This window comes from Eriocheir sinensis, chromosome 38, assembly GCF_024679095.1.
Source record: "Eriocheir sinensis breed Jianghai 21 chromosome 38, ASM2467909v1, whole genome shotgun sequence".
In the NCBI taxonomy this organism is placed as follows: domain Eukaryota; kingdom Metazoa; phylum Arthropoda; class Malacostraca; order Decapoda; family Varunidae; genus Eriocheir; species Eriocheir sinensis.
The window spans coordinates 11,805,459-11,832,924 of record NC_066546.1 but is presented as its reverse complement, the minus strand read 5'-3'; the positions used below and the strand labels follow the sequence as shown (position 1 = coordinate 11,832,924).

The following is a 27,466-nucleotide window of genomic DNA, read 5'->3' as shown; positions in this document are numbered from 1 at the left end:
GTATATTTTTTTTTCAATGCGGTATATTTTTTTCCCTTTCCTTTTTACCTCGTCAAAGAAACATCAACCACAAACCAACATCTTTTAACATACGTCACCGAACTTTGACTCGCAAGCATTTTTATTTACACTATTTTTTCTCAGGGGCAGTATATATATTTTTTTTAATGCGGTATACTTTCCCCCCTTCTTTTTTACCTCGTCAAAGAAACATCAACCACAAACCAACATCTTTTAACATAAGTCACCGAACTCCGACTCTCTAGCATTTGTATTTATTCTTTCTCAGGGGCAGTATATTTCTTCTTCTTTTCTTTTCAATGCGATATACTTTCTCCCCTTCTTTTTTACCTCGTCAAAGAAACCTCAACCACAAACCAACATCTTTTAGCATACATCACCAAACTCCAGCTTCCCTGCAGCAGTTTTGTTTGCTCTATTTTAATCTCGCGTGTAATATCCCAGCTTTCTTCTCTGCAACTTACTTTTCCCTCCATTATGCCTCGTCAAAGAACCTAATCACGTGCAACCGCAAAGCCATCTAACCCACGTCATCAAACTTCGACTTCCTAGCATTTTTGTGTACTCATCTTAATCTCGCGTGTAATACCTTAGCTTTCAACATACTTTGCCCTCCATTATACCTCGTCAAAGGACTTAATCACACGAGAAACCACAAGCATCTAACACACGTCATCAAACTTCGACTTCCTAGCATTTTTGTGTACTCTTATCTTAATCTCGCGTGTAATACCTTAGCTTTCAACATACTTTTCCCTCCATTATACCTCGTCAAAGGACTTAATCACACGAGAAACCACAAACATCTAACACACGTCATCAAATTTCGACTCGCCACTCTTTTTATACACGCTGTTTCTCTCTCTCTCTCTCTTTCTCGCGGGTAGTGCAGTCGAAGCCGCCGCGGTCATAGTTGTTGTTGTTGTTGCTTTTTGTGCAGTATATTCTTTTGCCATTCGTTTCCCTCCCTGCAATCCACACATTCCTCAGCAACAATATGTCTGCATTCCCGCGCAAACAGTGCCTGCAATTTCCTGCAATACACACACACGGGCAGTTCAGCGATATATTACTGGAGAGAATGGGCGAAGCGAGGCTGAAATGAGAGGATTAGTAGCTGGAGGAGAGGAAAAAGAGAAAAGAGAGAGGATTTGTAGGTTGCGGAGACACCGACAGTTAGGAAAATAATAGAGGAGGAAAAAGGAAAGAGCGGGAGTGAAGTACAAGTTTGAAAAGAGAATGAGAGGAAAATGACACTGATAAGAGAGGGAGAAAGAGGAAACAGGGAGGATTTGTGGGTTGCGGAGACACCGACTGTTGGGAAAATAATAGAGGAAAGAGGAAAAAGCGCAAGTGAAGTAGGAAGTGCGAGAAGGGAATGAGAGGAAAATGACACTGATAAAAGACGATCAGTTGGTGGAGGAGAGGAAAAAGAGAAAAGAGAGAGGATCTGAAGGTTGCGGAGACACCGACTGTAAGGAAAATAACAGGAGAGGAAAGAGGAAAGACAGCAAGTGAAGTTGAGAGTTCAAGAAGAGAGTAGGAGGAAAATGACACTGATGGGAGAGAATCAGTAGCTTGAAAAGAAGAAAGAAGGGAAAGAAAATGTATGTAATGGTTGCAACATTGAGTGTTAGAAAATATTTAAAGAACAGGAAAGAAACTCGTCAGAGGAACCTACACGAGGAAATAAAAAAAAAAGAGTGAATGAGTAACTTCAAAATAGGAAACAGAAGAAAAAGAATATAAGAAGGTTTGGAAGAAGAGAAAAAGATTTGAAAGGAATATAAACATCAACTCAAGGGAAAAGGATAGGTTTGAAGAGAGAGAAAGGGAAAATGAAAGTATAGAGACCGATTAAGTTGAAAAAATAAAGGAGAAACAGGGAGGGAAGGGAAAAGAGGAAAAGAGAAAAAAACGAGGAAAAATATAGGACCAAAGGAAAGAGAGAAAGAAGGAAAAAGATAAAATATGATGAAATAATTAAAAATAAAAGAAAGTAGAAGTGAAAGAATAAATAATCGAAAATTTAAAAAGAAAAGGAGGAAAGTGGAAAATAAAAAATGAATAAAATACTAGAAAAAGGAAAGAAGAGAAAGGAGAAAAAATCAACGAATAAGAAGTGAAAGAATAAAAATAATTGACCAAAAGAAAAGAGAGAAGGAGGAAAACGAGAAAAGAAAATGGAAGGAGAGAAATCCAGTGAACAAAAAAGGCCAGAAAAAAAAGGAAAACAGAGAAATGAGAAAAAAAAATCAACAACAAAAAAAGTAAAACAAATAAAACACGTCCAAAAAAAAGAGAAAAAGAGGAAAACTAGACCAGAAAAATAAGGGTAAAAAAAGATGAAGAAAAAACTGAAGGCCTAAAAAAAATCTGAAAGGATGATAATTAACCAGAGAAAGAAAGAAGGAAAACTGGAGAAAAGTCGAACAAGAAAAAGAGAAATAAAGTTGGAAATAAAATGAGAAAAAGAGGGACAATGGAGAGTAATGATAAAGGAATAAGGGTAATGGGACACGTGTTAAGGGCAGAATACACTTATAAACAACACCTTCACCTTCCCTTCCCTTCCCTTCCCTTTATCTTCCATTTTGTCAACTCCTTCTTTTCCTTCCCTCTCTTTCCCTTCCCGTTGCATCCCTTCTTTCCTCTTCATTTTTCCCCTGCAATTCCCTTTCCATTCCTTCCCTTCCCTTCCCTTCCCTTCCCTTCCCTTCCCTTCCTTTCCCTTAGCTTCCCTTCCTTTCAGTGACCTTCCCTTCGCTTCCACTACCTTCATTTCCCTTCCCTTTCCTTTCCGTCCATTCCCTTTGTTTCTCTTCCCTTCCCTTCCTTTCCCTTTCCTTCCCTTCCCTTCCTTTCCCTTCCTTTCAGTGACCTTCCCTTCCCTTCCACTACCTTCCTTTCCCTTCCCTTCCCTTCTCTTCTCCTCTCTTCTCTTCTCTTTCCTTCTTTCCTCCTCCTCTCCCTTTCCTTCCCTTCCCTTCCTTTTTATCCGTTTGAGAGGTGAAAATTGTTACACACACACACACACACACACACACACACACACACACACCTTCGCCCTCCCTTGTATCCATTTTAGACGCGACTCGACCTGCATGACCCTTCGCTTGTACCCAATTAATCTTCGTGGCCTTGAGCTTCTTTAAGGTGCATACGAACTTCAAGAAAAAAAAACTTTGATGTCACTAAGTTTTCATCGTTTGTTTATTTATGGAACTTAGAAATGGTGAAACGTAGCGAGGTGCTGAAATATTAATGTAGTGTGGGGGTAGGGGGAGGAGGGGGTTGTGTGTGTATGTGTGTGCGTGTGCGTGTGCGTGTGAGAGAGAGAGAGAGAGAGAGAGAGAGAAGGCATGTGCCGTGGAAAATAAATTGTCTGAAATACTGCACTTCGTCACCAGTGTATTAATCCTCTCCCTTCCCTTCCCTTCCTTTCCCTTCCCTGCCCTTCCCTTCCCTGCCCTTCCCTTTCCTTCCCTTCCCTGCCATTCCCTTCCCTTCTCTTCCCTTCCCTTCCCTTCCCTTCCCTTCCCTTCCCTGCCCTTTCCTTCCCTTCCCTGCCATTCCCTTCCCTTCTCTTCCCTTCCTTCCTTCCTTCCTTCCCTTCCTGCCTTCCTTCCTTCTCATTCCTTCCCCTTTCCCTTCCCTTCCCTTCCTTCCTTCCTTCCTTCCTTCCCTGCCCTTCCCTTCCCTGCCCTTCCCTTCCCTTCCCTTCCTACCCTTCCCTTCCCTTCCCCGCCCTTCCTACCCTTCCCTTCCCTTCCTTCCCTTTCCTTCCCTCCCTTCCCTTTCCTTCCTCCCTTCCTTCCTTCCTTCCTTCCTTCCTTCCCTTCCTCCTTCCTTCTATTCCTTCCTCTCTCGCTTCCAACCTTTTCCTTCCAGTATTTCCCAAAATCTTTTGCCCAAAATCAAACGAGGTCTGTTTTATATTTTTGTGTGTAACTATGCAAAATCAGGGAACACACACACACACACACACACACACACACACACACACACACATACACGCACACGCACATACACACACGCAGTAATGCATTGTTCACCGCGATGACTTGTGAAACTCAATTTGGAGCCTCGAAACACGGGGAGTCTCGAAACAGGCTTCACTAACGCTTCATACCTGCATTTCCTGTGTCTCCTTCTCCTCCTCCTCCTCCTCCTCCTTCTCCTCTCTCTTCTCGTTGTCGTCGTAGATGATCGTGGTACCCAGAGAGAGAGAGAGAGAGAGAGAGAGAGAGAGAGAGATATGCTGTAGTTATTCCATTCATTTTTTTTGTTACAATCCAATTTCTTTTTTTGTGTGTCGATAATTTGTTTTTGTTTCCGGTTATTAACTTTTTAATTTTTTTCTCTTGTTTATTTTCCTTTTATCTTTGCTTTTTCTTTACTTTCTTTTTCTATTCTTTCTATTTTTCTTTTCGTTTCATAGTTATTTTTTTCCATTCTCTAAGTTTTTTTTATTTATCGTATTTTTCTTGTTTTTCTATAGTTTTCCATTTTTTTATTTCCCTTGTTTCGTTTTGTCTCATTTCTTTGTCTTGTTTTCCCCATTTTTTTTCTTTTCTTTATCTTCCTTGGCTGTGGCGACGAGGGGACTTTATTCTCCTCGTCTATTGTTTCTATTTGTCTTTGCGTTCTCTCCATTCCTTCTCCTTCCTCCCCTTATTTATTTTTTCTCTCCTCTTCACTCCCTCTCTACTGTCTTCTCTCTCTCTCTCTCTCTCTCTCTCTCTCTCTCTCTCTCTCTCTCTCTCTCTCTCTCTCTCTCTCTCTCTCTCTCTCTCTCTCTCTCTCTCTCTCTCTCTCTCTCTCTCTCTCTCTCTCTCTCTCTCTCTCTCTCTCTCTCTCTCTCTCTCTCTCTCTCCTCTTCCTCCCTTTCCTCCTTCCTCCTTCCTTCTCTTTACCTTTCTTTGTCTACTCCTCTTTCTCATCTTTTTTTTTCATCTTTTCTGTCATCCCACTTTTCTTTGTCTATATCGTTTTATTCCTGTATATCTGTTTATCTGTCTGTCTGTCTGTCTGTCTGTCTATCTTTTTTTCTTAATGGCTCACACTCGTCATCCTTTTCCTTTCATCGTGTCTGTCTTTTTGTCTTTCCTTCCTTTCATCCATTTTCTCTCTCCCTTTTCACTGTCTCTCTTATTATCTGAGTCTGTCTATCTGTCATTTTATCCCTGTCTGTCTGTCCCTTTTTTCCCGTTCCAGCAGCTCCCTCTCGTTCCTTTCCTTTTCTTGTCTTTCTTTTCCTACCTCTCCTCCCTTTCTTTCTTTATATTATTTCTCTTTTTATCTGTGTCTGTCTATCTGTCATTCTGTCCTCCTGTTTCTGTCTGTCTCTCATTCCATCAACTATCAAACATTTTTTATATCCCGTTCAACATATGCGTCACCTTTTGTCTCTGTCTGTCTGTCTATCTGTCTGTCTGTCTATCTGTTTGTGTTTTTGTCTGTCTGTCTCTTTCCAACGGCTGCCAATCATTTTTTTTCTTCTTATAACATATGCGTCACTCTTTATATCCGTCTATCTGTCCCTCTGTCTGTCTGTGTGTCTGTCTGTCTGTGTCTGTCTGTCTGTCTGTCTCTGTCTCTTTCCAATCAACTTTTCTTCTCCTTCCAACATATGTGTCACTTTCTATCCGTCTGTCTGTCCCTCTGTCTGCTGTCTGTCTGTCTATCTCTGTGTCTCTGTCTCTCGCTCTTGCCAATCAACTTTTTTTTCTTCTTTTAACATATGCGTCACTTTCTATCCGTCTATCTGTCCCTCTGTGTGTCTGTCTGTCTGTCTATGTGTCTATGTCTCTGTCTCTCTTTCCAATCAACTTTTCTTCTCCTTCCAACATATGTGTCACTTTCTTTCCGTCTGTCTGTCCCTCTGTCTGCTGTCTGTCTGTCTATCTCTGTGTCTCTGTCTCTCGCTCATGCCAATCAACTTTTTTTTCTCCTTTCAACATATGCGTCACTTTCTATCCATCTATCTGTCGCTCTGTCCGTCTGTCTCCCTGTCTCTCGCTCTCTTTCCAACAGCTGTCAATCACCGTTCTCTCCGTTTAACATATGCGTCATAAATGGATTCAGTTTTATCGCCGCTGAAACACTGGCACACATTGTCTGTCCTCTACTAACAAATATGGTGTTGAACTGTGAAGTGGTGGTGGTGGTGGTGGTGGTGAGGGAAGGGGAGAGGGGCGAGGGAAGGGAGGAGGATGTAGGTGTGTAACGTGTGTGTGTGTGTGTGTGTGTGTGTGTGTGTGTGTGTGTGTGACATATGTACTATTATAACTCTGGTGGTGATTGATGGTGGTGGTGGTGGGTGGTGGTGGTGATTTGAAAGGTATATGATAGAAGCTCAAACACAAATAAAAGGGAAAAAGAGAGAGAAAGAGGAGAGAGAGAGAGAAGAGAGAGAGAGAGAGAGAGAGAGAGAGAGAGAGAGAGAGAGAGAGAGAGAGAGAGACACACACACACACACACACACACACACACACACACACACTCCCCAAGAATACCTGCAAATAAGCCTCACGTGATCGAAAAAAAAGTACCACATGTCAGATCAGTTTCCCAAGAATATAAAAATCACATCAAACCAACCACTTGTAACCGTATTCCCCGCGGTGTTACGTATTTCAGTGGTCTCTGGGGTCATTACTTAGCGCTTGACCTTACCTGACCTCACCTGGCCTAAGGGGAGACAGGTGTGCGCTGTCCTGAAGCCCCAAAGCGATAAGAAACAGGACGAAAAGTAAAATCCACTCTGGCGCGCCGGCAATAGCTTCCCATTTTTTGTAAGTCTAAAGCATGTAATTTACGAGCTTTTTATTTCCTTCTTTTACTCTATTCTCGTCCTCAGTCTCGCGCGATTCGTCCCTAGTGGAGGAATGAGCGATGTGTGATAGCGAGAGGCGGAGAGAAAAAGTGAGGGAGGTAAGTGGTAAAAGAGATGGAATTAGAGACAAGTGGAAGGGTTGAGAGGTAGGTGGAATGTGCGGTGGAGAGAAGAAGGGAAGGTTATGTTGGTGGGTGGAGAGATGGAATGACGCGATGCAGGAGAAAAGGGAGAAAAGAAGAAAGGAAAGGGAAAGTGGATGAAATGAAGGGAAGGAAAGGAGAAGATAAGAGAGGTAGGTGAACTGTTTGGTTAAGGGAAGATTACATTGGTGGAACGATAGAAGGTGACGCGATGAGGGAGAAAAGGGAGAGAAGAAGGAAAGGGAAAATGGATGGGATGAAGGGAATAGAGCAGAAGAGGAGGAGAGGATGACAGACTGAATAGGAAAAGAAAGGAAGAATGGGAATGGAAATAAGATAGAGGGAAGATACAGACAGACAGACAGACAGAAAGACAAACACGCTCACTCACTCACTCACTCTACCTTTCCCTAACACATTCCTTCATTCACTCACTCACCTCAACACCCTCCCTCCCTCTCTCCCTCCCTAGTTCACTCACCCACGCAGCCAAACACTTCCAACCCTACCTCCCTCCCTTCCTCACTCACTCACTCACTCGCTCACTCTCCCCCCAAGTTGGTGATTGATTCGCTCCCCGTCGCGGAAGGTGTAATGGTCGCTACTTCGAAAACTTTGTCGTGATGGATTGCTTGGCCGCACCGCCGAGGATATATGGTTCTCGGCCTTATTTACCAGGAAACCCTTGCCTCTGACGCCTCTTATACACTAGTTTAACCTCTATACCAGCACCTCTCCTGTGCCGTATAAGCCTTCTCTATCCCCTTCCTCCGCCTGGCCCTCTTATACACTAGCTTAACCTCTTCACCAGCACCTCTCCTGTGCCGTTTAAGCCTTCTCTATCCCCTTCCTCCGTCTGGCCCTTTTCTCCTTCTCCTGCATCTTCTTTCTTCTGTTGGAAATCTACCCTATGCTGTTACTACTTTTCGTCCTCCTCTGGTTTTTCTTCCTCCTTCTGCTCTTCTTTCATCTTCGCCTCTTCCTCCTCCTCATGTTCTTCCTTCGTCTCTTCTTCCTATTCACTTTGCTCCTCCTCCTCCTCTTTCTCCTCTCCTTCTTCTGCTTTTCCTTCTCCTTACCCTGCTCTCCTCCTCCTTTACCTCCTCCTCCTCCTCCTCCTCCTCTTTCTCCTCTCCTTCTTCTGCTTTTCCTTCTCCTTCCCCTGCTCTCCTCCTCCTTTACCTCCTCTTCATCCTCCTCCTCTTTCTCCTCTCCTGCTTTTCATTCTCCTTCCCCTGCTCTCCTCCTCCTTTACCTCCTCCTCCTTTTCCTCCTCCTCCTGACATCCTCTTCCTTCAGCTGAGTTTTAAGCACCCGGCAGACAGGTAAAGGTGTGCTCTGAGGGAAAAGTAAGATGTGATGTGTTTTGTGTCATCTGCTGGTGTGTGTGTGTGTGTGTGTGTGTGTGTGTGTGTGTGTGTGTGTGTGTGTGTGTGAAAGATGAGTTAGCATTCCTCCTCGTTCATTTTTTTATTTTTTATTCGGAGGCCATAAATATACTCGTCGACAATCATGAAGGATACTGGATACATGTATGAGCCTTTATATATTGATGTTACGTATATAGTAATGACACTATTTTTCTTGGTCAAAAAGTAGTCCCAGGTAGATGGTATTATAAGACATTCGCTTCTCACATCAACTATTTCTAAAGGTCAAAGAAGGGGTCAGTCGGGTTCTAATGAGTGTTTCTATAGGTTCACGGCACAGAGGAAGGGTCAAGCTACCATTAGGGTCATAAAACTACTCCTGGAAATGCCCCAAACTCTTACGAAAGCCTTGTCAAATATGTGAACCTGGGCGCCGAAATGTCTAGTAATACGCCCGTAGAGGTAAGGGAGGAGGCCCCAGCAGTGCACAACGTAAGCATTAACATTACTCTGTCAGTGCGTCGTGGTGCGTCCCTGCGTTATGTGGCTGATGGAATGTAACTTATGTTTGAATATTTGATAATGAGTGAATGTGAAATTAAACACACATTCAACATTCGTGTCCTGCCGGGCTTAAAACTACACGTCACGGTTGACTTCGATGTTAATACGTACAAATACTTGATTCTTTAATGCATCATAATTTCAATTTTCAAAGGTAAATTAAAGAGTTATGATACGCTGATTTATTCAAATTGCATTTTCTTCATGAAATAGCTCAAGTAACATTCATTCAGTAGAGCATTGAGGTGCTCGAACACGTTCCATTTTCCCAGTCAGGTGGCGGGAGGCGTGGCTCCGCGATGCATTTTGACCAAGAAAGAAAAAAGCATGTGTCGACCTCAGTCTTTATATGTATGCGGTAACAATATCTGAAGCCTTTGAAAAGTGCCTCTTTAGGTCAGACTTTTCCAAATGAACTTAATCGGTGCTTGTGGGTGCAGGGCGAGGCGTTGTTGATCAGGTTTGTGCCTCTGTCTGTTTCCTTTGTCTGCAGCGGCCACCGTCTAGCGCCGCGTCAGCTCGGGCGCAACAGGTGCTGAGCGACGTCAATACACCTTGTGGGAGCGCTTGAAAAATATATGCTGAGGTGCATTTATAATTCATGGCGTGCGGGATGCACCTGATGACTGAGCCACAAAATAACCCAAGTTTTCTGTAGAAAAAGACACTAGGAGTATCTTGAAAAAAAAAAAAAAAAACTTGCGAGGTAAAATTACAATTATATATCGAGGTTGTTTCCTCATTGTTGACTGGCAGAAGAGAACATGACTGGCAGACTTAATACGTAAATTAATGAATTCAATATTCATTTACTGAATTAATAAAATAATATATGTGAATATTCACACACACACACACACACACACACACACACACACACACACACACACACACACACACACACACACACACACACACACACACACACACACACACACACACACACACACACACACACACACACACAGTATAGATAGATAGGTACATACATAGATGAACAGAGGGATATAGATATATTAAATCTTCATTATTATTGAATCAAATAATCTCTGCTTGGAAGCCTCCCGCCTGTCGGATATTAGTGTAAAATGCTTGTGGCATATTCACTGGTTTTAAATAATAATTGTAAACAGCAGGTGAGTTCACAGGCTAATCGAAGCCAGTGACTGACGGATTGATGTTTTCTTGTTTAATGTAAAATGATTATTTATTGCATAAGAATTCACCTTATGAGCAAATCCTTTATTAACACGATGATCTAATTGTTAATATATAGATCGTTATTTACGTGCATGGTTTCTGTTTATACAAAACATTTGACTTCCCAAATGAAAAAAAAAACTCGCCTTTTGTGCAAAACTGTAATCCACACAATGCCCGCTGCATTGTTCATAGAAAGACCGATAATTACGCGGCCAGCTTACCTGTCTAAATGTGTCGACCTGCCGCGCTTGTTCCACATGTTGACGAAATAATAAACGGCGGAACAATGCTACGGTCGACCCTCGGCCATTAATATCATGAAGTTGTGTCGGGTCAGGCAAGGTCTAATTAGCTTACCTGTGCACACCTACCTGTTGGCCTAGATTCCATAGATTCCACTGGCTATCGAACTCTCACCTGACGCATGAAAACTAGGCCCATACACGTTCATTGTTTATATGTTAGGTTACGTTCAGTCAAATGGATATGTACTCGTGCTTACCTGTTTACCTGTTTCCCTTAACTCTATCGATTTTACGAGTTAATTTGAACCATCACCTGACACATGAAAACGAAGCTCAGACGCGCTAATTGCTTATGTGTTAGGTTACGCTCAGTCAAATGGATATGTACTCTACTTGTGTTTACCTGTTCACCTGTTTGTCCTTAACTCTATCGATTTTATGGGCTATAATGAACTATCACCTGACATGAAAACGAGGCCATTCGCGTTCATTACCATCATTAGTTTTTTTTATGCAAGGTTACGTTAGGTCAAATGGATATAGGATCAACTTGTGTTCACTTATTTTCCTATTGGTCCTTAACTCTAGATTTGTACGCTTGGCCACATTAGGTACTTGGAATATAGTTATTTATATTTCCTCGTATTTACCTATTGCGACTCAACTTTATAGATGTCACATGTTAGTTTACTGATTCGCATAATAAAACGATCATTAAGTCAACTATCGTGAGTGTGTGATAACTAAACAATGCAAAAGAAAATATGAGGATGGAAAGTATAGCAGGATAATGTAGATTTTTGTGAGCAACGGTGCCAAATTATCGTACTCAGAACATCGCAATTATCAGTTCTAGGGACCGAAACTTTTCCACCCACACAGATAACGAAATTCCAGTTAAAGTTATCGTTAAAATCATTGCTTGTTGGCGTCTCTTTGCGATAGCTGTGAGTCAGAAACCGGAAAATGCGATGTGCTGAGTGGCTGAGTACGGTAATTTGGTAACGCTGATTGTGAGTATATTATAGACTATTACAGATTATAGACAGACAAATTTATAGGGAATTATAACCTTCTAAAAAGTGAAGTTGTGTTAGGGGAAACTACGTGTACGATTCATCTGTATATAATTGTGCTTTCCCTTCACTCTTAACTCAATAAACTCCACAGGTAACGAGCTAATGATTATAGGGCTTAACAAAACTAGGGGGCCAGGATTCATTGTGATCGCTGGGCGTCTGTCTGTCTGCCGCCGATGAATCATGCGTTTTGCCGTCAATTATGTGCAGGGGAGATAAAAGCGGTTGTTGGCGGGTTCACGCTGCCGACAATTAGCTGCTCCTCAATGCCGCGACGCCCGCTATTCACATTCTTCACTATATAATTTTATCCGCGGATCAGAATACCCCGTTTGTTTTGCCCCTGTTGGTGGGTGACCGTAGCGCCCCCATTTGTTATTTTTTTTTTTTGTCCATTTTTCATATATATATCGAGGAAGGTTCTTGGTATAAATTCATTCGTTAAGTTAATAGTAGTTTGTGAAAGGGGTTGATAGAAAAATGCTGCACTATCATCGATGTTATATATAATTCTTGAGCTTCGAAATTAAATAGTAGTCTTGCCACTGAAGTTAAAATGATTTGATGCTCGGATCGGGATAGAGATGTTGTTTTGTCGATCCTCTTTTGTTTCTGACGGTAGCGCCCCCCTGCTTGTGTTTATTTTTTATCCTTTTTTTATTTCATCGATGGTAGGATATCACTATACATTCATTCGTCACGTTAATATTAATCTGTGAAAGGTGGTAATAGAAAAAATGCTGTACTCTCATGGACTTTATATATAATTCTTGAGCTTCGAAATCAAAGAGGATAGTTTTACCACTGAAGTAAAAATTATTTCTCTACTTCATATTGATGCGCGAGTGTGTGATGATTCGCAGTTTAATATTATCTTCCTTTATAATCAAGATGAAAATAAGTCCCTCTGCCAACGTCATTAAGCTAATTTCTTTGACATTTTGATCAGGACACATTTTCTCGGCTATATTAAGAGTGTTTCTATAATTACTAGATTGGATCTCAGTTATTCTGTCTTATCAGGGGCATTTAAACTTTAAATACAGTATACAAAGGTTATGCAAAGGTTATACATAGGTTATATTCTGGCTGGCACATTAACTATTTACTTTTAGAACGTGAAAAACTAAAAATGTGTTGCCGCCGAAGGTCATTGGAAGCTCATTAACAAAACTACGCCTGTCATGCTGAGGACGCGCAGTCAAAATGTTGCCTTTTTGCCCGGCGTTATGTATGAGTTGTCGCGCTGCTGGACCGTCCGCCTCATTGGAGCTGTCAGGAACCTCTTTGTTGGTGCCGCTTCTCTCTACGTCATTAGAGGAAGAGTTTTATTGATCGGATACTGTTCTTAGTCTTACCGAAACACCATGATACCGGCTTAACATTGTGCATTTATTCAAGCGCAATATAATAACGAAAACCCGACAAAAGTGTGTGTGTCTAACGGGTGGGGTGGTCCAAGATATCCCCCCAAGAGAACCTACCGGCGCTATAGGGAACACATAAAGTAACGCTATTGAGAAAGAATCAAATGGACATGAGTCTGGCCTGAAGTGAGAGATAAAATCGAGTAAAGTTGAAAAGACAAATAGAGTGGATATGACTGACCTGGATCAAGAAACAGAATCGACAATACGCCAAAGAAATAGAATGAGGTGGACGTGACTGACCTGAAGTAGAGGTAGAATCAAATATACGCTCAAGAGACAGGATCAAGTAGAAAAAGATGACCCGAAGTAAAAGTTAGATGGAATATACGCTCAGGACACTGGATTAAATGAACTTGATTGAGCTAAGTAAGAGACAGGGTCGATTACACACTCAAGAAGCAGAAACAAGTGGATATGACTCTGACCTGAAGTAAGACGTAGCAGAATCGACTATAAAGGATCCAGCCCTCTAATGAAGGAGATGCGATGTAATTCCTGAGCGACAATGAGTCTTCGGAAATAACACACTCACGGCGAGACGGACGAGGGGCGGAGGGTTGTCCTCGGCTCTAATTTATCGCCGGACTCCATAATTGATGTAAATAGCACACCTGTACGCTTAATGTCCCCCTTAAGGCAGGTGTGTGGGGAGGGGGAAGGGGAAGACTGTGTATGTATGTGTGGGGGGGGAGGAGGGAGTGGGAGAGGGGGAGGTTTGTGTGTATGTGTTTGTGTGTGTGTTTGTGCTGTCAGGCGCCGACGTGTGTTTGGGACAGATATAGGGAGAGTGCTTTGTTTGTTTTTTGTTTGTTTGTGTTTGTTTGTCTCTACTCCCTCTAATATTAATGGGGTTGTGTAGTGTAGGTGCGAGATTGTTTGTGCGTGTGTGTGTGTGTGTGTGTGTATATGGGTGGGTGTGGGTGTAAATACCTGTCTATCTGTCTGTCTATGTATCTATGTATCTATCTGTATATGTAGGTGGGTGGGGGAAGTCTGTCTGTCTACCTGTCTGCCTGTGTGTCTGTCTTGTGTTGGTATTATTTGTGTTATGTGTATGTGTGTGTTAGGGTTGGTCTGTCTGTCTGTCTTTATTGTTGAGAATGTCTGTGTTCTGTATTCGTGTGTGTGAATTCGTGTTCACTACCTGTCTGTCTTATTTCCTTTTTTTTTTGTTGTCTTCATCGATTGTTGGTTGAGTGTTTTTCTGCCTGTCTAGAACTCCAAGGTGTCCATTAGCTACTTTTTTTTGTTTTTGAGTAGAATTAAAAGGTAATACACGTAATTTTTTTTGTTTTTGAGGAGAATAAAAAGGTAATACACTTATTTTTTTTTTTTGTTTTTGAGTAGAATGAAAATGTTACACGTATTTTTTTTTTTAGTAGAATAAAAAGGTTACACGTATTTTTTTTGTTTTTGTTTTTGAGTAGAATAAAAAGTTAATACACGTAATTTTTTTGTTTTTGAGTAGAATAAAAAGTTAATACACGTAATTTTTTTGTTTTTACGTAGAATAAAAAGATAATACACGTAATTTTTTTGTTTTTACGTAGAATAAAAAGATAATACACGTAATTTTTTTGTTTTTACGTAGAATAAAAAGGAAATACACGTAATGTTCACCCCGTCACACGTTAAACTCTAATGAAATAATTGCCGTATGTCATTAGCTTTTCATCATTATCTCTTTACCATTATCTTGCGAGCATTATTTTTTCACCATTATCTTTTTGCCATTATCTTTTTACGTTCCACCTCACTGTTACGTTTTTTTGTGTTTTTTTTTTCAGTTCCCAAACCTTGCACCTCGTTTTAGTTGTTTTTATTCTTTACACTGTACTATTTTATCTCCTCCTTCATCTGCTCCACTTCTTTTTTCCTCCCCCTCGTTCTCCTTCTCCTCTCCTTCCCCCTCTCCTGCCTCCTCCTCCTCTCATAGTTGTTCTTATTCTTTACACTGTACTATTTTTTCTATTCCTTCATCTGCTCCACTTCTTTTTTCCTCCCCCTCGTCCTCCTCCTTCTCCTCCCCTTCCACCTCTCCTGCCTCCTCCTCCTCTCATAGTTGTTTTTATTCTTTACATTGTACTATTTTTTCTATTCCTTCATCTGCTCCACTTCTTTTTTCCTCCCCCTCGTCCTCCTTCTCCTCTCCTTCCCACTCTCCTGCCTCCTCCTCCTCTCATAGTTGTTTTTATTCTTTACATTGTACTATTTTTTCTCCTCCTTCATCTGCTCCACTTCTTTTTTCCTCCCCCTCGTTCTCCTTCTCCTCTCCTTCCCACTCTCCTGCCTCCTCCTCCTCTCATTATTCCTTCCCCTACTTGAGTACGCGTCAATAATTTGTATATATCGCCACCTTTGGGACTTGATGAGATGCGCGTGTGGCTAATCAGGTGAGAATGTCGGCGGTGAGCCCCGTTGTGTAAGGTGTTCCAGTGTGCGGGCTCCCAGGAGAAGGAGGAGGAGGAGGAGGAGGAGGAAGAAGCGTGCTCTCTTTGGGATCAAGGATGGAGAGAGGAGATATCGTGACAGGCAAAGGAGTAACAGGAGGAAAAGGACGAGGAGGAGGAAGAGGTAGAGGAGGAGGAGGACGAGGAAACATGGAAATGCACGGGGGGAAGGAGGAGGAGGAGGAGGAGGAGGAGGAGGAGGAGGTTGAAGGAGAGGAGGGGGGGGTGAAGGCGTTTTTGCTTCATCTGTTTTGTCAAGTGGAAGGGGATTGGAACATTGGGTGCATGACTCACTACTGGGATTGAAGCGTCTATGTACCGGGGTAGTGATGCGCATGTGAAAAGATAAAGGTAGAGAAAAATAGCTGCTCGTGGCCTCAGTGCTGGTATCCGTCTCCTTAGTGTAAAGGTGTGAGGAATGGTGGGTGTTGGTGGAGAGTCTTTACATGGGCGTGGTAAGGCTAGTGGGCAACCTCTGATAAGCGGGGGAGAGTTAGGGAGAGTATTTCATAGGAGAAGCGGATGTCAAGGGAGAGGAAGGGAGACTTAGGAAAATAGTTAAGAACTGGAACAGAGAGAGAGAGAGAGAGAGAGAGAGAACAAATACACGTAAGCCAAAAGCGAAGGACAAATCGTAGGATAAAGAAAAAAAGACGAACTGGAGCAAACAGATAGAGAAATCAAGACAAATAGACGGATAAATGCAGAGACGCGCCAGAGAGAGAGAGAGAGAGAGAGAGAGAGAGAGAGAGAGAGAGAGAGAAAAGCAGAGAAGATATAGATTCTCAGGCGGGAGATTCTGCGTCAGAGGTTCATCTCAGTAGATTAATGTTAAGAACTGAAACAGAGAGAGAGAGAGAGAGAGAGAGAGAGAGAGAAGCAGAGAAGATATAGATTCTCAGGCGGGAGATTCTGCGTCAGGGGTTCATCTCAGTAGATTAATGGACCGACGAACCGTGCCGTCCCACCCACTATATTTATGACTGCTTGGCTAACACCTTCTCCCTCTCCCCTTCCCCCCCCCCCCCCCCCCCCCTGCTCTTCCCGCTCCTCGTACAGTTGTGGAAAGGCGGGGTGGACTCACAGACGGACTTAAAGGCGCCTCCGAGACCTTTTTTCTAGTGTTATCTCGCTCTCTTTTGTTTTGAGTTAGCGGGAGGAAATTTTAAAGTGTGCGGACAGTTTTTGCAGAGGGACAGTTTTGAAGTGGACAGGTGGATAGTTTTATAGTGCATCCGTTTCAGCCTCCCCACCATTCTCCTGTTCCTTTTGTGTTTATGGAGTGGAGAGGTTAAGTGACTGAAGGACTCGCGAACTTCTCAGAGACCTTTTCCGAACCTTTTCTCGTCCTCTTCAATTGTGAGAGAGCGGGAGGAGCTTTTTATCTACTCGTCCCACCCTTCCCGTCTTCCTCACGCTCCGGTAACTGTGAAAGGGCTTACGGAAGGGCTCATGGATAGACGTTTTCCAGTGTCCTTGCTGCTGTTAACTCTGGAAAAGACAGACACCGGCTCATGGATAGACGTTTTTCGGTGTCCTTGCTGCTGTTAACTCTGGTAAAGACAGACACCGGCTCATGGATAGACGTTTTTCGGTGTCCTTGCTGCTGTTAACTCTGGAAAAGACAGACACCGGCTCATGGATAGACGTTTTTCGGTGTCCTTGCTGCTGTTAACTCTGGAAAAGACAGACACCGGCTCATGGATAGACGTTTTTCGGTGTCCTTGCTGCTGTTAACTCTGGAAAAGACAGACACCGGCTCATGGATAGACGTTTTTCGGTGTCCTTGCTGCTGTTAACTCTGGTAAAGACAGACACCGGCTCATGGATAGACGTTTTTCGGTGTCCTTGCTGCTGTTAACTCTAGAAAAGACAGACACCGGCTCATGGATAGACGTTTTTCGGTGTCCTTGCTGCTGTTAACTCTAGAAAAGACAGACACCGGCTCATGGATAGACGTTTTTCGGTGTCCTTGCTGCTGTTAACTCTAGAAAAGACAGACACCGGCTCATGGATAGACGTTTTTCGGTGTCCTTGCTGCTGTTAACTCTGGAAAAGACAGACACCGGCTCATGGATAGACGTTTTCCAGTGTCCTTGCTGCTGTTAACTCTGGAAAAGACAGACACCGGCTCATGGATAGACGTTTTTCAGTGTCCTTGCTGCTGTTAACTCTGGAAAAGACAGACACCGGCTCATGGATAGACGTTTTTCGGTGTCCTTGCTGCTGTTAACTCTAGAAAAGACAGACACCGGCTCATGGATAGACGTTTTTCGGTGTCCTTGCTGCTGTTAACTCTAGAAAAGACAGACACCGGCTCATGGATAGACGTTTTTCGGTGTCCTTGCTGCTGTTAACTCTGGAAAAGACAGACACCCAGAATTTCTAAACGCACAAAAGACCCCCGTAGTGTCAACAAGGAGGGTTAATGGAGCCTCAAATAATGGAATTCAACTAACGCTTCAGTGATGGATTACAGCTTCACGTGTTTCCCGGCCTCCAGAAGCCCCTCAAATTATAAACACCATCGCTTCTCACATCGACTATTTCTAAAGGTCAAAGAGGGGATCAATCGGGTTTTCATGAGTGTTTTTTAAGGTTCATGGCACAGAAGAAGGGTCACACTACCACCAGGGTCATAAAACTACCCCTGGAAAGGCCTACAGCTCCTACGAAAGCCATGTCAAATATGTGAACTTGGGCGACGAAATGTTTTAAGATACGACCCGTAGCCCCACCAAGAGACGCAAGAGGCTTAAGTATGCATAAAAAGGGACATTTTCTCCCTATCTATCTACCTATTTCTCTTGGCCACTCTATAGCTGTACTGTGTTTGCGAAGTAGAACTATGACAATTTTAATTTTTTTTTGTAAACTTTTTTTGCCCTCCAGCTGCCTTCTGTAGTATAAAAAAAATATTAAGTCAGTCTTTATCTATCAAACGGACCGAGGAATGTAAAAACCATATTCTCAAACCCCCCATTAAGTTAAAAAGTGACCTCTAGAAGAATCAGACGGACGAAGAAAAGTAAAAACCAAGCCCTTAGTCTCCCACTCACCATTTCGTTGCCGAGGTAGTGCGTGTAACACTTGATGGTGACGCTGCCGCCCACCTGCGCCAGAATCTCGGTGTTGTTCTGCTGCTCCGGTTTGATGCGCGACATGTGGGTTGACCGCGATCTGGTCGAGGTGCCCCGGTGGTTGTGTTTCCCCCACGTCGTCCCCCAGCGAGAGAGACCATCAGTTCGGCCCCCGCTGGCCCCTATGAAAAGAAAGAGGAAGTGTTAGTGTTTGAGGAAGATGTGAAGAAAAGAAGGTTATGGTATGGTCGCATAGGAAAGGAAGAGACCATCAGTTCGACTCCCGCTGGCTCCTGTGAAGAGATAGAGAAAGTATTAGTGTTTGAGGAAGATGGGACTGTATAAAAGCTATTTCAGATAGGAAGACAATTTGAATAAGAGATTTGTTGGCTAGGGAAAGAAGAGAGAGACCATCACTTCAATCCCCTGTGAAATTATATAGTAGATGCTAGTAAATGTTAGGGTTTCAGGAAGATGGGAAGAAGGGAAGTTTAAAATAAGGACTGAATGAGAGGCTTGCCGGATAGGAAGGCTAGGTTAAAAGTTAAAGCATAAAATGTGGATGAGAGAACAAGGAGAAAGGTTGAAGATAATGGGAGGTTGAATGAAGGGAAGAAAAGCTAGAAAAGAAAGTTGTATATGAAAATCAATGTAGAGGTGGGAGACTGATTGCAAGTAAAGATGGAGGTTGAAATATAGATGAGTAGAGAGAATAGTTCCAGTTGTTATAGAGTTGACTAATGTTTGCCTCAGTGTCCAGAAGGGGATGAAAAAGGTGGCAGGAGATTGAGGGATGATAAGGAAAAAACGAAGAAGAGAGGAAAATAGAAAAGAGGGTCCAGTTGTTATAGAGTTGACTAATGTTTTGCCTCATTGTTCAGAAGGGGATGAAAAATGTTGGAATGCGATTGAGAGATGATAAAGAAAAAACGAAGCAGAGAGGAAAATAGAAAAGAGGGTACAGTTGTTATAGAGTTGACTAATGTTTGCCTCAGTGTTCAGAAAGGGAATGAAGAAGTTGGCAGGAGATTGAGAGATGAGAAGGAAAGAAAGAAGTACAAAGAAAATAGAAAAGAGGGTCCAGTTGTTATAGGGTTGACTAATGTTTTGCCTCAGTGTTCAGAAGGGGATGAAAAGGTGGAATGAGGGTTCGTGAAATCGTGATGAGCAGGAATGAGGGGCGAGGAATGACTGACGGGTTCATACATCATCTGCTGGATCTGTCATTTCCCGTTTTTTTTTTTTTCTTCTTTCTGGTCTTCGTTTCGGCGTTCCCTTCTAATTTAGTTCGCCTGTGATTTTCCTCCTCGTTCCGTTTTCCTCCTTTTACCCGATTCTTTTTGTTTTGTCTTTCTTACTCCTCCTTTTTTTGTTTTCCTTTTTTAACTTTATTATTTTCTCTACTTTGTTTCTTTCGTTGTCGTTCCTACTGGTCCCCCTTTTTTTTCTCTCTCTTTCTCTTCTTTCTCCTCCTTGTTTTCATTCACTCTCTATATTTCAATTTTTTCCTCTTTGTTTTTTGTCTTTTCCTCTGTCTCTTCTTATTCCTCTTCATTCTTTTATCCTTATTCTTCTTTTCCCTTCCACCATCCATGCGTCTCTTTCCTCCTTCACTCCTTCCTCTTCCTCCTTCCTCTTCCTCATTGCGTCCTCCGATCTTTCCCGCGTCCCCTCAGACCCTTGCAGTCCCCATCCTTTTCTCATCTACCTCCTCATCCCATTATCTTTATCCTTCCTCCCCCATTCATCTCTTCCCTCCTGTATTCCTTCCTCCTCGTGTTCTCCTATCTTTCCCGCGTCCCCTCAGTACCCTCGCAGTCCCCATCTTTTTCTTTACTTCCTCAATCCTTTTTCATTCCCCTTTTTCATTATCTTTATCCTTGCTCCTCCCCATGCATCTCTTCCCTCCTGTATTCCTTCCTTCTCGCGTCGTCCTATCTTACTCCGCGTCCCCTCAGTACCCTCGCAGTACCCATCTTTTTCTCTACTTCCTCAATCCTTTCTCATTCCTTTTTTTTCATTATCTTTATCCTTCCAGCCCGCCCCCCCTCATGCATCTCTTCTCTGCTGTATTCCTTCCACCTCGCGTCGTACTAGCTATCTTTCCCGCGTCCCCTCAGGCCCCGCAGTCCCCTCCCCGCCTCGCTCCTCCTCCCCTCGTCTGCCTTATGGGGTTGTCAGAAACCGTGGCGCCGGCGTCAACGAAGGAGACTTGCTTGGCAATTTCACGCTCGAGGAGGAGAAGCAAGACAGCCTCGCCGGGAACCAATACCAACAAATAAGTGTACAACATTTTCATGCAAATTTCGGGGTCCTGCGCGACAGCCAAGTAGCGGAATTGTGGTTTATTTTCGCTCACTGGGCCCGGAATTTCCTGGACGGTGCCGTGAGGAAGTAGCGGAGGCGGGAACGAGGGTGAATCAGCGATGGGTCAGGGGTTAAGAAGAGCCTTTGAGAGCCGTCCATTGTGGGGGGTGAAGGGAAAAAGGGAAACGCAAAGAATCTGAGTTAGTGTGACACGGAGATACATGAAATAGAGGAAAAAGAAAGGAAAGTAGAGTTGGGTGAATCAGCTATGGGTCAGGGGTTAGGAAGAGCCCTTGAGAGCCGTCCGTTGTGGGGGATGAAGGGAAAAAGGGAAACGCAAAGAATCTGAGTTGGTGTGACACGGAGATACATGAAATAAAGGAGGAAAAAAGAAAGGAAAGTAGAGTTGGGAGAATCAGCGATGGGTCAGGGGTTAGGGGCCTTTGAGAGCCGTCCGTTGTGGGGGATGAAGGGACAAAAGGAAACGCAAAGAATCCGAGTGGCAGAGATATAGAGATACATGGAAACTAAAATAAAGGAGGGAAAAAGTAAAGAAAGCGAGAACTGGGTGAATCAGCGATATATTAGGGATGAGGTTGAGGGTTTGGTATCCTGCGCCGATGGAGGTGAAAGGGAAAGGAAAAGGAAACACAGAGATATATGGAAAGCAAGAAGCTGGGAGGAAAAGGAAAGCAGAGTTGGGTGAATGAATGAGAAGTCAGCGATGATGATGAGGGTTTGGAATACTGTGCAGAGGGAAGTGAAGGGAAGAAACGATAACCTGAGGATCTACGAGTTGCTGAGGAAGAAGTACATGGAAACTAATATAAGGGAGAGGAAAAAAAGGAAGGATAACGAGAACTGCGCGAATCAGGGACTTGTCAGGGGTAAAGAAGAGCCTCTGAGAACCGACTCTTATGGGACGGAAAGGGAAGACAGGAAAAAAGTGAGGTTCTACGAGTTAACGAGACAAAGATACATGGAAAATAAGACAAAAAAGGTGAAAACGGGAAAGAAAACAAGAACTGGGTTAATCTGTGATGGGTCAGAGGTGAAGAAGAGCCCTAGAGCATCGCCTGTTGTGGGGAGTGAAGGGAAGAAAGAAAACAATGAGGATCTATAAGTTAAGGAGACAAAGACATACATGGAAAATAAGACAAAAAGGGGAAAACGGGAAAGAAAACGAGAACTGGGTGAATCTGTGATGGGTCAGAGGTGAAGAAGAGCCCTAGAGCATCGCCTGTTGTGGGGAGTGAAGGGAAGGAAGGAAACGCTAAGAATCTATGAGTTCCGGAGACACAAAGATACATTAAATAAAGGAAGGAAGACGAAAGAAAAGTAGAATTGGGTGAATCAGCGAGGGGTTAGGAATGAGGATGACGGTTTACTACTCTGCGTTGAAGGAAGTGAAGGGAAGGAAAGGAAAAAGTGAGGATCTACGAGTTGCCGACACACATAGATACACGGAAACTAAGATGAAGGAAAATGAAAAGAAAGAAAACGAGAACTAGGTGAATCAATAGGTCAAGGGTGAGAATAACGTCCTGACTGTAGCTTTATAGGAAATGAAAGAAAAGAAAGACTGAATGAGTATCTATATAGACTTACAGGAACATGGAGGTGTACATGGAAAATAATATACAGGAGGGGAAGAGAAAGAAAAAAATAACGAAGAAGGAACATCGCCTTGAGTGTTCCGTTTCTGGGAAGGCGAAAGAAGAGGCTGAAGATCCATGGAGTTACTGAGGCAAAGACCTGCAAGGAGAATTACACGAAGGGAAGAGGTATAACTAATGGGGTTGTGAATCAGCGACGGGTGTGGCGCGAGGCTTTGAATATACCGAAAGGAAAACTTGATCTCGCGTGTTATAGGAACAAAGAGGTACAGGGAAAGAGAGATAAAGGACGAGAAAGAGGAAAATAACAGAGTGAGCGGAATCAGCGTGTGGTAAGAAGAGGTGAAGTGTGTTTAGAGGCGCGAAAGGGAAACGTCCATCTATTGAGTTACAGGAAAAGGAGATAAACGGAAAAGGAGATAAAGGATAGAAGAGGGAAAATAATAAAAGGGAATCAGTGACGGGTAAGAGGAGGCGAAGTGTATTAAGAGAGGCGAAAGGGAACGTCCATCTATTGAGTTACGGGAAAAGGAGATAAACAGAAAAGAAGATAAAGGATAGAGAAAGAAAAATAACAAAGAAAAGGGAATCAGTGACAGATGAGAATAGGTGAAGTGTATTAAGAGAGGCGAAAGGAAAACTCGAGAATGTGTGGTTAAAGGAACAAAGAAATACAAGGAAAACGAGATACAGGATGAGAAAAAGAAGAATAACAAAGTAAAGAATAGAATCAACGATGGGGAAGAGATGGGACATATCATTAGAGGCAGCAGGAAAAGGTGAGAACGTATATAGTTACAAGGACAAAGAGCTACATGGAAACGAAGATGCAGGAAGAACATGGAAAACGAGGGAAAGAAGGAAAAAGAAAGGAAAACGAGAAAATAATATGTCTGGGTAATTCCGGGAAGTGAGTATTAATAGTTACAGGATCAAGGAAATGCATGGAAAATGAGATAAAAGAAATAAAAGAGGAAAAATATTAGAGCATGGATAGATATTAGGAAAGACCCCGATTATTGTGTGCTCCGGGAAGTGAGAGGGAAAGAAAACCTCGGAATCTTTACACTAACATGGACAAGGAGAAACAAAAAGAAGAAGACCGCCTATCGACCCGGAGTCTGGATTCTCTATATAGATGAGAGGATCAAAGATGAGCTCCGGGGGGGGGGCAGCATGAGCCAAGCAAGATGGCACCACTATAAGCACTTGCCCTCACCATCAGGTCCCACCAAGAAACCCTACTTGCGGCATAGGTTCAAAAACGTGAAAAAAGCATACCAACTAATAAAAACAAATAGGAAGATAGACAGGCACACACATATAATACAAAGACAGACAGACAGACAGACAGACAGACACAGAGAAACACATGGACCAGTAGATAAAACGAGAAACCAGATACATACAGACAGACACACAGACAAACAGAGAAACATATAAGACAAAAAAAAAAGACATTCACAAAAACAACAAAGATAAATCAAAGAAATGCAGATAAGTACGGATAAAACACACACAATGAATAAATACAATAGTTAAATGAATAGATGTATAGATTAATGTATACCTCGCTCGGGGGATGGACTGTTTTAAGGGAGAACTACACGAGAAGGAACCAACGGGAGACGAAGCGCGGAACCGAAATAGACGGAGAGGGCGAACCAGACCCCGCGACCCCGTATGAAGATAGATAGATAGATAGATAGACGGAGATAGATAGACAGAGAGAGAGAGATTGGGATATAAATAGTAAGGCAGTTAGATAGATAAATAAATAGAGAGATAGATAGATAGAGAGAGATTTGCATATAGATAGTGAGATAAGTAGATAGATAGATAGATAGATAGATATTGAGAGATTGGCATATATATAGAGATAGGTAGATAGATAGATAAATATAAATAGACAAAGGTAGATGTACAGATAAGGAGACAGTTTGATATGTAGACAGAGAAATAGATAGTTAGACAGGTAAATATATATACTGATACTTATATAGATAGATAAACAGATTGAAATGTTGAAAAATAGTTACATGAATAGAGTGACGTGTCTAAATCTTAATGGTGGAAATTGAAATGAAAAACCGTGCTCTAAAAGTTAACTAAAACAAGTTCATATTAATTTTAGAAATACTAAACATTCCCTCTCTTATTTAAGGTTTATGATAGAAGACATATGCTAATCTTTTATTTTATTCCTGGTTCTGTTTTCTTTTGTTTGTTATTTCAAGATCGGTTTTCACGTTCCTCTTTCTACCTCTTTCTACCTGTTTTTTTTTTTTTAGTTCTCAGGGGTTTTGTGTTAATCTTTTTGTGGGCAGGGGGGTGTTTTCTCTCTCTCTCTCCTCTCACTCTCTCTCTCTCTCTCTCTCTCTCTCTCTCTCTCTCTCTCTCTCTCTCTCTCTCTCTCTCTCTCTCTCTCTCTCTCTCTCTCTCTCTCTCTCTCTCTCTCTCTCTCTCTCTCTCTCTCTCTCTCTCTCTCTCTCTCTCTCTCTCTCTCTCTCTCTCTCTCTCTCTCTCTCTCTCTCTCTCTCTCTCTCTCTCTCTCTCTCTCTCTCTCTCTCTCTCTCTCTCTCTCTCTCTCTCTCTCTCTCTATCTCTCTCTCTATATCTCTCTATCTCTCTCTGTCTCTATCTCTTCTCTTCTTTTTATTCTCATTATTATGTTAAGTATCTTTAATTTCATTCATCTGCACACGCAGCAAGATAAACGAGAGGAAAGAGAGTAGAGAATAGAGAAGAAGCAGAGACAGAAGAGAAAAAAAAGTAACGTTTGACTCTCTACTCTTCCTCTGCTCCTTTACCTGAGGAGACCACCTTCCCACCTGAGCCTCCTAGCAGTCAAGGTAATACAGATACTTATAGCTCATACGTGCGAGTGTGGCGTGAAGACTCGGTAATTCTGGTGACCTTTCCTTTCTTGTTCCACTTTTTTGCTGGTGTCCTTCTTCTTGCTCTTCGCTCTTCTTTTCTGGCGTGATCTATGAGTTGGCGGCACTTGCGAGAATCCACATTATTCTCTACGCCTTTATTCTTCAATTTCTGGCGCTGCTTTTTCATCCTCCGTGTTGTTGTTGGTTGCTGGTTTGTAGTTCAAAAAACTTGTGGTCGACGTTACTAAAGCTCTTTAGGTACTTGACGACCTGAATCATATCCCCTCGTAGGCGTCTCTTTTCCAGTGTAGCGAGGTTGAATCTCCCGAGTCGTTTTTCATACGCCTGAGCCCTCAAGGGTATAATCATCTTCTTAGAGCATCGCTGAACTGTCTAATATTTTGGGGTGAGGTCTTGCCATTGAGCTATATAAAGATAACATTACTTCTGGCGTCTCACATGCTAAGTTCCTTGCTGTAAACCCGAGCATAGTGTTGGCTTTATAATATGCTTTTTACAGTGCTTCGTGCTGATGAGGGCAACCCCACGATTAGTATGACCTGCAGAGGCTTCTCATGCATGTTGTATGTATGGTTACTATTTCTGGACCCAATGAATAGCATTTGCCACTTATCAAATTATTGGATGATCCGCTGAAGGTCTTTTGAGGGGAAGGAGGAGGAAGAGGAGGCGAAGGAAAAGCGCTAGAAACGTAGGAATAACAGCACGTCACATTGGCGCTGCAGTCGTTGGGGTTTCTTTTCGAATTAGAGTCTTTTACGGGCCCATTCTTAGTATTATGCTTACTCTTATACGTCTTATACATGGCACAGTTATGGAGGAGGAGGGGAACAGGGGAAAATAAAAACAGAAGCAGGAGGAGACGGAGGAGGAAAAACATAAACAGGATGGGGGGAAGCGAAGGAGGAAAGGATAAGGAAGAGAACGAGAAGAAATAGAAACACGAGAAGGAGGAAGCGTGGGAGGAGGAAGAAGATAGTGACGAAAACAAGGAAAAACAGAAAGAGAAGAGAAGAAGGAGCAGGAGGTGGAGGAGGGACAAGAGGAAGAAAAGGAGGAGGAGGAAATATAGGAATAGGATAAGTAATAGTAGAAAAAGAAAGAAGCGGAAGAGGTGAACAAAGAGGAGGAGGAAAAAGAAGAGGAAGAAGAGGAAGAGGAGGAGGTAATCCATGTTATTTTAGGTCAAACGGATGTTCCCTAAGGTCAGAACGAAGGGGTGGAGAGGGAGAGGGGAGAGGAGTGACGCAATGACAAAGGGGGAGGAGGAAGCGGGGAGAGGAGAGAGGCTGTAGGAACTGGGGGAGGGGGTACTAGGGGGAGATAAGGGGGAAAGGGGGGAGGTTTGGGGGGCAGGGGGAGGGGGAGATAGTGTTCCGGGTCGCATTTTTACTCCCCTGTTCTCGTTGATTTCTCCTCCCCAGGGGGTGACCCGCGGCCTGTGTTCCTTGCCCCGGGGGGAGGAACTCTTCAGGGGCGACACGGTGAGAGAGTACCCGTGTGTTTCATTATGGTGGCTGATGATGATGATGGTGGTGATGAGGAGGGTGATGAGGAGGAGTAGGAGGAGGATGGTGATGGTGATGATGATGATGGTGATTGAGTTCTCTTTTGATCACTAATTGCTACTTTTTTATAGGAATAGTGATTAGAGAGCATTTTTCCCTTGGTGATGGTGATGATAATGGTGATGATGATGATGGTGATGATGATGATTGACTTCTCTTTTGATCACTAATTCCTACTTTTTTTATAGGAACATTGATTAGAAAGTTTTTTTTTTCCGTTAAGTGGTGATGGTGATGATAATGGTGATGATGATAATGGTGATGATGATGAAAGGGACGTACGGTAATGGTGGAGGTGGTTTACGATACTGATGGTGATGATTCTTCCTATTATTACTTTCATTATTATCTTCTATTTCATTATCCTATTTTCCTTTTTCATCTTCTATTTCATTATTATTATCCCTCATTATCATTCTATTATTATCTTTTTTTCATTATTATCCTAACCTATTTTCATTATTAACTTCTATTCCATTATTTTCTATCGTCTCTCTTCTCCTTCTATGCTACGATGCCTTCCTTTTCTCTCTTTCTTCCTCTTCTTTGTTATGTCTCCTCTTCTTCCTCGTTTCCTTTTCTATTCTCTACATTTGCTTCTCTTTCCTCTTTTTACACTGTACTGGTTTCGAGTGGTGATGACAACTAGCGA

General features: G+C 42.7%; 1 protein-coding gene across 3 annotated transcripts in view; it reads right to left on the bottom strand.

The window, feature by feature from the left end:
- Window positions 1–27,466, bottom strand: part of LOC127008661 (zwei Ig domain protein zig-8-like) — a 130,036-nt gene that overhangs the window by 35,267 nt on the left and 67,303 nt on the right. For all 3 annotated transcript variants that reach the window (XM_050880963.1, XM_050880964.1, XM_050880962.1), the window contains exon 2: window positions 18,403–18,605. In XM_050880963.1, the coding sequence (XP_050736920.1) occupies window positions 18,403–18,605 (203 nt within the window). The remainder of the gene's footprint in view (window positions 1–18,402; window positions 18,606–27,466) is intronic.